This window comes from Galendromus occidentalis, unplaced genomic scaffold (genome assembly GCF_000255335.2).
Source record: "Galendromus occidentalis unplaced genomic scaffold, Mocc_1.1 scf7180000077436, whole genome shotgun sequence".
NCBI lineage: Eukaryota > Metazoa > Arthropoda > Arachnida > Mesostigmata > Phytoseiidae > Galendromus > Galendromus occidentalis.
In genome coordinates, this window is record NW_003805424.1 from 432,766 (window position 1) to 444,567 (window position 11,802).

The 11,802-nt window shown below is 50.5% G+C and overlaps 2 protein-coding genes across 2 annotated transcripts; one reads left to right on the forward strand and one right to left on the reverse strand.

Annotated features, from left to right (window-relative positions):
• Positions 1–3,079: 3,079 nt before the first annotated feature.
• LOC108864213 (polyadenylate-binding protein 1-B-like) lies at positions 3,080–3,815 on the reverse strand. The gene is made up of 2 exons (XM_018639397.1): positions 3,648–3,815; positions 3,080–3,397 (listed from the first exon to the last, which is right to left on the reverse strand). The coding sequence occupies exons 1-2, from the start codon at positions 3,813–3,815 to the stop codon at positions 3,080–3,082; spliced, it is 486 nt and encodes a 161-aa protein (XP_018494913.1).
• Positions 3,816–9,151: 5,336 nt separating this feature from the next.
• On the forward strand, positions 9,152–10,815 carry LOC100899553 (uncharacterized). Its single transcript, XM_003742947.1, has 6 exons — positions 9,152–9,228; positions 9,320–9,461; positions 9,576–9,727; positions 9,819–9,951; positions 10,275–10,386; positions 10,524–10,815. The coding sequence occupies exons 1-6, from the start codon at positions 9,195–9,197 to the stop codon at positions 10,644–10,646; spliced, it is 696 nt and encodes a 231-aa protein (XP_003742995.1). The 5' UTR covers positions 9,152–9,194; the 3' UTR covers positions 10,647–10,815.
• Positions 10,816–11,802: the final 987 nt, after the last annotated feature.

Consider the following 11,802-nt stretch of genomic DNA (forward strand, 5'->3'; position numbering starts at 1 on the left):
CATCGAACCTCGATAGACGCATCTTCAGGGGGAGGAGACCTCATGGATGAAATTCTGTTCCCCGAATCAATGAAACTATTCGTTTGATGATTCCTTCGACTTAATCTCTAGCATCCGAATCGGATTGACATTGCCGTCGTTTTTTCGGTGATCCAATGGGTATCGGGCCAATGGGCTGTAACCATCTGGGACGCCATTATCATCGATTCTCGGAACTATTTCTACTCACGCGACGTCTTCATCGTGGTATGACGCTTTTAATTATAGACGCCTCCGCTCTATATTCAGTGATATATGATATATTATGTCTACCGAGTTCTTCGGCCTCCTCGATCCTCATTAGAAGCAATGGTCGAATATCCCAGACGCGTTCGTTGAGGAACCCAAGCTTCAAACAGAGCTTTCATTCCAGACAGCCAGGATATTTCCGGATCATCTTCAAGGAAACAAGGGAGCCAGACGAAACAGCGTCCCTAATACGCTACGTTATTGTTCACGTCATGATCGCCGCTTTCGGTCTCTAGCGTGATTCTCTCGGATATGGTCAGCTGTATGGTTTTCGGAGAGCGTGGTGAGCTCGCAGGTTCCGTCTGGCGTGCTGACCTTGATTGAGGTAGTTAGTCCTTTGCTAGAGAGGCGAATGATGTTTGTGGTGATTCTCACTAAAAGCTTTAAGCCGGAGCACGTTCCTGATAGAACTGATTAGCAGTTGGCGTGAGAAAAGCGCTTCGGTTATCCTCGTTCGAGTTTCTCCGGCGGTCGGTGCCGACCCTGAATACACTCGTCAGCCTACTCATGTACCTACTCCGATCAGACATCTCGAGCCCAGATATCGGAAGGTCGAGCACAGACTGGAATAGAGTTACTACTATTATTTAGGTACTTCTAGAGAACTCAAGCTGTTCATTCATAAGCAGTTTCTATGCAAACAAAACGTCAAACAAACAGACTCAATCCTCGGGAGGAAGGGTGCCAAGATCGATATGTAACCTAATATCTTCGCATCGTCATTCAAGTGCTCGCTTAATCTCGCTCCCGCCGAATGTCTGGGACAGTGATGTCCGAGACTCATCGATGTCTCTCTTCGACCTTCGACTCCTTAGATCAGTGATGAGTCACCTTCGAGCCTTCGTTCCACCCCGGGGATTCAGCCATGCTTTCGCCCATTCAAATACTCCCAACCATTCGCTGCATCGGCTTACCTACCCGAGTTCCGACATTTGTCTGTGAGTGGTGAGCCTACCAACATTCAAATCTTTTACGTCACGCAATAGTGGAGCCGCTGTCATCAAGGTCGACGAAGGTGGAGTCTCTGTTGACAGTACACATTATCCTTCGGCTAAGCCTTCGCCCAGTGCAAAAACTACAGAAGCATCGGCTTCCCATGAATAAGGTAGCTAGACTGTTAGGACGACTAGCCCCAGAGCCGCACCTCCGGGACGATGCCGACGTCTGAGCGACCTAGAAGGTCTCTGGACTCGCGTCAGACATACCTGAATCGTTCTTACGAAGGGTTTCATGCGGCGCTTGGATCTCCATTCGGGGATAACCTGTGATCTCGTCACGCCGAAGATTCCTCGAAGTCGATACTCTGGGACGTCATGGCGCCTCGAAAGGTTATACGAGACACTCCGGCAAATAAAGCGGGGAAATGGAAGATTTCCGCCCGGTTTCCAACTGAGGATTCTCTCTGGGGCTGATCGATCCCCAGACGCGGGGAGGACTCGTCGAATAGTCTCTCGTATTGAGTTGATGTATCCCAAGCGAGCCTCTCCAGCAGAATGCCACTGGATCGTATCAGATATCCTCACACGCATATGGAACGTATCCTCATGCATATCGTATACTCTGAACCATCCGGGAGCTCTCTGATATACGAGCCGATTTCGGGGGAGAGACGGCGAGACGAATTTCCCCTTCCATCGCTGGGATTATCCGCTGCTCGGTATTCGCTGTGCTTCAGTTGATATCATTCCCACGAGTCAGATCATTTCCCCAATCTAGATTATTCTCTCAATTCGGATTATTCCCTCAATTCAGATGATTCGTTCGATTGAGAATCTTCCTCGATTCCGATCATTTATTGGTTTACTCCCTCCCGCGGACGTTCGATCCGCAAGGCCTCGAACTAACATTGATTCGTCCGGAATCCAGCAAATAATCAATCCGGAATCCGATAATCATTGTTGGGCAAAACTTGGGAAACTTTCGCTCGATCAGTAAGATCATCGGAATTCGGTGATCCCGCGTGACGGAGACCGAAAATCGGATTTCACTACCATCGAATGTGTCGATATTGAGATCACCACTGGCAACTCCACCTGTGGGAATTTCCCAGTCTTTTATCTGAGGGTAGGTATATCACGGGGGCAATTTTTTACCTGCGTAAACCCGATCTTTGTGGAAACGCCTGGAAACGTTTACCGTGAAGAGTCAAGGTCTGCTATAGATGTCGGGAGCATGAGTGTGCGAGGACAGGCTAGACGGCTAGAGTATGAGTTCAGCAAGTGGCCGGAAATGTGTCATACCTCCTCGGGAGGATCGATCAACGAGCATCCGAGTTTGTGTTCCGTCGACGACTGATACTGACTTAGACAGGCATCCATGACTGATGAATCTCACAAAAAATAAATCGATCGCTAAATATGCGATGCGACCTCAATGATCTTTCAATTTGCCAAATAGCGTGGGTGAGCAGTTCTATTTCCGCGTGGTGGGGAGAGAGGGAATTAGTTGGTCTTGGTTTCGAATCTTGGACTCTTCCCACTTGGGGGATCTAGGAAAACGATTCTCGAAAGACTCAATACAGTTTTTAGGGCGAGGAACTCCGTTCTCCTCTCACGATTCCTGGCTTGTGAGGATGAACCTTTTCTCAGAAAACTATCGGGTCGATGCTATCGCAGATTCTCAAGCCCCGAATGCCTGTCAGACCCATAGAGAGTTTAACATCCGAATACCGACTAGTACCGAATACCGACGGAATCGGCGAACTATTGGTTTTGTTCAGTCATAACTCAAGACTCTTGTGTCGTAGATCAGCGCCCTTCATTTCCTGCTGACGAAAACAGCAGGGACTTGTTCAATAAGCGTACTGGATGTCTCCGCCGTAAGCGTAGGCGCCATCGTTGACACCGTCGCCCATATCTTGTGCACCGTCATGACCCCCGTAAACATCATCTCGATGCACTGTTTGACCCATGCTCGGCTGATAATGTTGAGGGTGATAATAATTTTGCGGATGTAAGACTTCGACGTGATGATGGTGGATGGGACGATGCGAGTGATGCTGCTCACGGTGAGTGTAGTGATGCACCGGGACATGGATGACCCTCACCTCGCGCTGAGTGTGGTGATGCACGGGGACGTGGACAGGAACTCGAACTGGATAATGCACGATCTTGAATCAGGGACCCCATGTCATTGCGTATTAATCAAAATCCTCCCGAAACTACGAGGCGGATCAGGGTTTCTAAGCCCTCTATGGAGTGGGGAGCCTCCGCTCCCCGCCTGCCCTATTGGAATGTTTATCCACATCCCATCGGATTCTGAATCCACGAAATTGCCGCAACGAACCATGCGGTCAACTATCGATTTCGATCTGGGCTCACAAAGAGTTTCGGTGATGTTCAAAGAATGTCAAGGCTCACCTTGGTCTGCTGCGGAACTTTGTACCGAATCGGCACTGGGATCACTGGCCCACCTCTCAGAAGGGCCGCCACCGCCGCGAGCTTCACCACTTTGTGTGGAAAACTTGGTGACGCTGCCAGTAGGAGTAAGAAACATACTTGAGCCAGCCGCTTGATACCTAAGTTCATCTTTGCCGATCCTCGAGACACGAAGGACTTCCCCCGATGTTTTGAACTGATTTCCGGGAGTATTCGTTTCCGACACCTGTCAACACGGTACGAACTTCAGAGTCGTCGGCAGCCAAATGAGCGTTCGGAAAATGGAACGTTGGTTATAAGCGTCAGCTGCTCTTCAGCAAAAACGATGAAGACCCCATCGGCGTGAAAGACAGGTAACGAGCCGGTGAGACAATGACTCGAGCTCAACGATATAGTTCGTCGTTTTTCCCCTCTTCCCTCGTTATGCAACCGGCGTCCCCAGGGCGCTCCTGAGCTCTCTTCCCCTTTATATCGGGTGACTCATTTGGAGCTCTTGGCTGATTGCGTGAATAAGCTTCTCTACGTACTCTCTAGCCTATCCAAATGCTACGGCTCATTGACTCGGCATTCTGATTCCACAGAAAATCGTATGACTCCAATCTCGACGACTAGTCTTCAGCCGACGACTCGAGTCCCCTCTCCGATCACTCCGTCCAGTCTGTCTCCAGAAGTCAAGGCAGTGAGTGAGATTATTTCCACAGAAGCTGCGAGTCGCAGCCCGCGACGAGATGTTAGAGTGGCGAGCTTGCCACGCCGGTAATTGCGAGTCACACCCGCGATGACGCCGCTCTGGCGGGATCTCGTCCGGGCAATATTTTTAGTGATAAATGTACCTACGTCGACTCGAACTTTCCTCGATGTATTTCTTCCAGCACCATCGAGGAAGCCGACAATTACGCCAATGCTCGGAGGGAGGTATGATTTAGGGGGGCCGAAGCAGGGCAGGCCCGGATTCTGTGGAAGTTTCGCGAATGTCCGCTCCACGGAGTGCCCGAAAAGCTGATTTCATAAAATGATTCGGAGACTGGTCGACTCGCCTCAGCTGATGATTCGGAGAGTTTTGGGAATGTTTCAGTCGAATCTCCTCAAATGTCGTTGATCAGTAGAGCATAGGTCTTCAGTCATACGGGATTTTTCTGCCTGCATCGATACTTCCAGATTGACGGTAATGTGCATAGGCGGTCCCTAAGCCTCGGAGCTGTACTCCTTTTCTGCTGCTCATTCTGCCCGAGGGGGGATTTTCGCATGAACATGGAGTTGCGGGTTGTTACGTTCTCTCGCTGACCCCCTTCCCCTCTCACGCTTCTCAGGGGGGAGCTCAGAGCTCAACGACGACCGCTCGGCCGAGCCTTACCAGTACCGGTAGCACCTCGACTTCCTCTCGACTTTGGGAGATCTATTGGCTCCTTCTCATGAAGACCTTGTCGCACATTCCACATCACATACCTAACACCTCGCATTCGACTGCCATTCTCCGTTTGATACGCGGCCTTGTATAATACATGAACTCCGTATCGGAATACGCCGATCGGGTGCGCCGCATTTGACCATCGAGCGTGGGTCGACCGAGTATTCGCTAAGGTTTACGCTTTCGGAATGGACTCCATGGAAGACAGACTCCCTTCGCGAAGATCCTCTCGCTCTAAGCCCCGCTCGGAGCAAGCGTCGAAGAGACCGTCGTCAGCACCAGCGGGAGTTTTGTTTCACGGTGAACCTTCGGACTCAGAGGTCGGATATAGGTACCGGACCTCCGCGGAGATTCCAGCTCTAGCCATGAAGTCATGAGAATCGAGGATTCAGACAAATTCATCTCCGGAGCTCGGGTCGCAAAGTATGGCAAAGTTCATCTATGATCTCTCAAAACGAAGATGGAACTCTTCTCGTACTCGGAGATGGAATTCTACCCATCCTGTCTGCCTGCATCGTGAGCTCGCCTTCTCGGAGTCCCGCATTGGACCCGGACGTTCCTCCTCTGGGATGGTCTCATGGTTAATGTGCTCAACGATCTTCGACGAGACCCGACGTGAAGCCGAACCTCTCCAAGGCTCGCGACAGGTCTTCGAGCTACACGTTCAAACGTCTTCCATCAGAGCTCCTTTTTGGCTCCCGCATCAGTCGGAGTCAAAACATTCCCGAAGGCTCAGAGGTAGTTTTCGAGCTGAGAGCTGAGACTCCAAGAATGCATGATGAACTCTTGTTTATGAACTCACCTCACCTCTCACACCTCCCTGGCATCGCGAGTCACGCAAACGCAATAGATCCCGAAAGAGCGTGCTTACCATCCGCCGCAGTGCTCATGTCGCCGGAAGTGTATCTTAGCAGGGTTTCGTGATGCTCGTGCCGTTGGCAGACGATGCCGGCGTCACTGATCCCGTATCAACCCCGCTTCCTCGCTCGACGGATGCTGGTTGGGATCGGAGCGCCGCGCCGATAATTGAGAGCTTAAGAAAGACACGACGAGATTCCAGGATTCGTCTGCTCGTCAAATTACTGCAATCTCGCCTTCGTCACCTAGGAGACGTTTACTGGCACCAACGGCTCGCATGCTGAATCACTCACGGCTCACGGTTCTGATATTCGTGGGGAGGAGGGCAGCTAATGAAAATATCGGTATGTGTTTCTATACGCGAAACTGCGGCAGAATTGCGAGACGAGACCCGATGCTGACCTATGGCTGGTACCGTGGTACCCTCATTCCGACCCCTCTCGAAAAATTCTTGAGAACTCGTGAGTCGTCGTTGAAGTTGGGACCTAGGATTCTGAGCGGAATCTATCGGGAGAGATAGTGGATTATTTTCTGGCTCTAGGGCGAACATATGTACTTTGGAGTTGTCTCTTAGTTCATGTTGATCAGGTCGGGGGGGGGGGGGGTCGGACGACAAATTGAGTCGGAACCATAGATCCGAATGAAAGCGTTCCTTTGCGAGTGAATCATTCCGCAATCGAGTATTCGTATCCAAGAGAGCAAAAAGCACAAGCACCTAATGTATGAGCATACGGAATGATCGTCTCGACTCTGTGGCAGACCCTCCCGAAGCTCAAGCTCCATAATACCCGTCGGAACGGAAGAAGATCATCATCATATACTTGTCAGCAGGTATGCAGGCTCCGCCGATCGCTTCCTTGGCATCTTGCTGTGAGTGAGCCGCCAGGAATGCCCTTGATCGCTATCGGCTGTTGTTTCCCGAAAGTTTATTGTAGAAAATGTCGATTTCTCCCAGCACGTACAAGGGAGACGGGCACCCGTGGCTCTTGTCCCATGACGAGACGGTGTGAAACTGGCTGGTAGCCCGCGGAAGATTAGCAAGAAGTTTGCGCTCACTGGAGTCATTCGAGCGAGGAGACTTTCGGAAGCCCGACAGTGGCGTCACGAATCGTATCTCTTCGCTGAGAATGAGAGAGAAATGATCACCTCACTAGAAAACCGCGAAAAAATCAAGGCGCGCCGAGTTCGAGGAGATTCCGCGGCTTATGGGTGTGATACCGAACAGCATGAGCGAAGAAATTTCGAGAATCTGTTTTTCGATGGAAGAAATAGAGATACAAGGGCCCCAAAACTCTCTCTCCAAGAAAAAATTCGTCATGCTCTCCCACTGCGCCGAGAAGCGACTGAAAGAAATGTCCGGAAAATTGCCAGGGGCATAAAAAGCTCAATCACTCCGCATGAGCACATACAAAGGAGACGGTTGAACTTTACGACTTTCCAGTCACCGAATGCATTGGGGAGCGCGTATCGGCTCGCGTTTGCACAGAAGCGAGATATACGCCGGACTCGGGTAATTTGAGACGCGCACCCGTCGAAACGATGGAAGGGCCGTCGACAGTACGTGCAGAATGTTTACGCATCGGAGTCCATCGGGATGAAATTATCTTGGATTGCCGAAGATCCGATCGGCGAAGCAGCATTATTCTGACTTTGGCGTTTACGAGGCACACGAATCTGAGCTCTAAGGTCGGGATTTCTGCGCTAGAGGGAGACCTCGACATGATCCACACAGACGCAAGGAAAGAATCCCGACCAAAATCTCATCCTCTATGAATTCTGTGCGGCCAAGAAGTTCCACCATCATCTGGAGATGAATTCATTCGAGAATCTGTCAGAATCATCTGCGATTTTTCACAGCGCGTGCTTGTGATTCAAGCGTTTCGCCGACTCTGTTCTCGGGAGCGTCAATCATGAGCTCGGATGAGTGATGCTCTGAGCCGCAGGTTGAATATCGCTTCGCGTCGAATGTTTTCTGCTCATCCTCTTCTCTGGTAGAAGCGACGAACAGATCCGGTCAGGATTGCGAGGAGGGATCATTCCGTGGACCTCTGAGACCAAAAGGGTAGCCGCCGGGAATCATCACGGCACTGGACCATGATTTTTCACAAACCATTGCGCGCTGTCTTCGACTTATGCTTGCATGCTGTTTGGGAGGAAGTAGAATTTCGATGGGACCTCAACCGTGTCCGAATCGAATGCATGTAGTGCGTTAGGTTCAGCTCGAAGATTGCACGAAGTGATGTCACGCATCAAACGGGCTGCGCACAGTACTCATCACGATTTCTCGCATGATATGATTCGGATACATGTGATTCCCCGCGGAACTAAGGTAACATGAGTCTGAGAGAAAGCGGTGACAACCGACCCTCAGGCTAGAAAAGCCCAGAAAAATCGAGAGCCTGCCGGTGCTCCAGCGAGGAACACCATCTGATGAGCCCCCACAACGTGCTCCCAAGGTAGCCGAAGCAGACCGCGTGAGCAAACAAGGCGAGTAGCGACACTCTTTCTGAAGCCGTTGAATAGGACTGACGCAAATGCGAAATGAGGAATCTGAATCAAGGGAGTCTGCATACGGGACACGTTACACGACTCTTGAGGCTCTTGGAGTGGGTCCAAAAACTCATCGATTATCGCTTCTGGAACGCAGAAAACACGATTCTGCCGTGTATCGAAAACAAAATCGGACTGCTCTAGCTGGAGCCCGTTCTGACAGGGGCGAAGTTGAGCGAGTACTCCACTCACTGTGGAGGCCCCAATCTCGAGACTCCGCTTCCTGACTTTGCGCTTGGCAACCGAGAGACTTCTCCGGTATTTCCCCCAGGGGACACACATGAATCTCAGAGAGAATCAACCAAGAATCACCGTGTCACAGAAAAACGTTGCTTCGAGAAGCGGATTAACGATTCTGTTCTATCTACCGCGCACACCTCGTGCCGATTCCATAGTCCCGATGTCAATCGCCTCTCTGTATTTCTCGATTCTTCCCAGGCTGCTCTGCATGTTTACGATCACTGCAAGGGCTCTGTTATACGATTACATAGTTGAAGGGAGGATTCATGAAAACGAGACAGAAAATCTCCGCGCTCCTCAAGCTGGCGCAGACAAGTGGAAACCGAGTGGAGAGGGAAACCAAAAAAATGCGATACATCTGATTCCTAATTCCTCGGAGAGGATGCTCCGCTCGCATAAAGAGGGCGGCACAGCGTTCCGATCCGTCAGAAAGAGTGGAGAGCTCTCATCGTAGGAACCGTGGTTTGTCCCGAATGCCGAACTTCCTTCTTAAGATATTCGTAGCCGGTAAGGAGAAGAGCTCCTCCATCCGAAGATGTCATTATTCTGATCGACACCCGACCCCCTGCTCATTTAAACCCAAAATTCCCCCTGTCAGTGGTTGCTACAGCCGGTCACGTTGTCGCGGCAGAGGATCCGTGTTCGTTGGAGGTCATTTCCAGGTGCTCGAAGGATGTCTTCTTTTATGCTGTGAAACCTTTCGCTTCCACGACACCAGAGGACGTTGAAGCGGATTGCCGGTGAGAACCTCTTGTATTGACACAACCGACTTTCCAACATGAGTCTCTCTCTCCCCTATTCCCACCTCTGGAATTCCTGTAACTCGAGCGAATACGTCGCCCATGGATTCGCAGTCGCGAGCAGAAAGCCATCGAATGCGCGGAACACTTCGAGAAATCAGGCTGCATCAAAGGAGGACTCTTGATCGGAATGTTCAAGCTCATATTCGAGGGAGCCACGAACGAGCATCTAGGGAAGTGTGAAGTCGGCCACCCCAGGAACAAAGGTACGCTTTTTCTCAAGCTTCCTTGAGATCGTCGATATCAGCTGCTTTCATTTTCGAACCTGCCTGAGTTCCCAAATTTCGCTCTTCACAGACTACCACAATCACGTCAAGTGCATAAACAAGGTCGGAAAGCGATTGGGCGATTGCATGAGACAAATGAGTTCTATCATGGAAGCATCGGCGCAACAAGCTCCGTTAGCGAATCGAGTGCCCTACACCTGCTGGTGAGTATCCTTCCGATCGGACTAGTGGCGTGCATCCGGCAGGGGGCCATGGCGCCTTAGGAAGAATTGTTATCGCCATGCTAAAGTATAGGCTCTGGAGAGGCGCGTCACCGTTGTGAATTGTTGGCCCCTCGAGAATTCGAGCTGGGTTTCCCCTCCCCTCCAAGAACAATTGTGTGTACACGTCTGCCACGGGCCTATGTGAATCTATCATCCAATGTATTTGCTGCTGGGACGGTTCGCTCTGGTGGAAGGGGGACCATGACATTCCTAAATGAGAGGCTGGAGGAGACCGTAATCAGGGCGAATTTCGATTATTCCAGCGCTCTGGGCGTCTACCAAAAATGCATCGAGAATACGATCGCGACCGTCTGCGACAAGGATCACGTCATGTACGCGCGCTCCGTGATCAGAGGCATCGCTGGCGATTTCCAGGTTTGGCTCCCGGCATTTGTCACGTACAATGACTCGAATCTCCTAGACATTAGCACAGCCAGAGTCCTTTCCCGAAAAGGTTCGGTTTCGTATATTACGGGAAGGAGCTCATTTCGCTGACCCTCGTCGTTTTACAGGACACAATCTGCGCTCCTTACAAGAAGAAGCAATGTGATAGCTTGCCCAAACTGTCCCTGAAGAAAGCCAAATACCCGACTCTAGTCCCATCTCTACTCGAGAATCTCCGCCCAATCGGTTAGAGCCGGCCGGTAGAGAATCTGGAAACCGCGATTTTCGTCAACCTCAAAAGGTCCTCACAGCGGTCAAATATCTTTACTCGATGATCTGTAAAATTTTCATGGTGCTCATGGAATTCTCTGGAACTACAGGGGCCTGGGCAGAGTCACGACGCTTCGCAATAGTTTCGAATACGAATGAGCTAGTCTTTATTGAGGTATTCGCTGTTGTGCTAGGTAGGTTAGGCTTTCCTGAACGCAGAGTTGTATCCGTTGTATTTCAAGTGCTCTCTAGCTATCGAGGGACTGTGCAAATATCGGATGAGATTCCACCGCGCTCGCACTTCAGTACAAATCGGATAATGCTCGTTGAGATGATTCAATGACCGAAATGATTACGATGGAGGAGCACACAAGAAGCTTTAGGCGGGGAATCCTATTTACAAAATTCACAAATCAGATTCTTTCGGCGCTTGAATTCGCGGGCAATGCAAAATTAATGGTTCGGAAGCTAGCGGAACCGAGTCGTGCCCGAAGCGGATCCCAGTTGAGTAGAACCGAAACGTCGTATAGCGCAGGGGCAGAGAAAGCAGTTGGGAGTATATCATTATCATCATTCCCGGGATGGTGACAAATTAAGACTGGAACACGGCAAAATCAAAAAGCATCATTCAACGGATTCAGGTTCCCGATAGTGGTTCGCTTCTTTCGTTCCATTCATAATATTCAGTAGATGTTCCCGAAGAAACTACGCAGCGAAGCTCGTCTAGTACTTCACGGTTGTGAGAAACTCTTCTAAGCCTCAGCAATGTGATTCCTACTCTACGTTGTCTGAGACCGATCAGCCCTTCAGATGATTTGATGGAAGACCCGGACAATGAGTTCTGGTCTCTTTATGGCCGAGGGGAGGATCGGAGGGCGGCCACCAGGAGTTTGATGAGTTCGATCAGATGGGAATTCAGTGACCGGCCAGAAATGCTGGGTTTCCCTTCCTTACCTTCCCCCTACTCCAGGTGCTCATGTTCCAATACGAGCGTCCGGTACTACTAAGTAAGCAGAGATGTCAGCTCTAGTCCGAATCGAACGGCATACAACCCTGTTTTTGATTATCTCTCCCTGTTTGGCACTATCCGTTTGCATTTGGTAAAAATCACAACATCGACACACCGCGGATTGCACA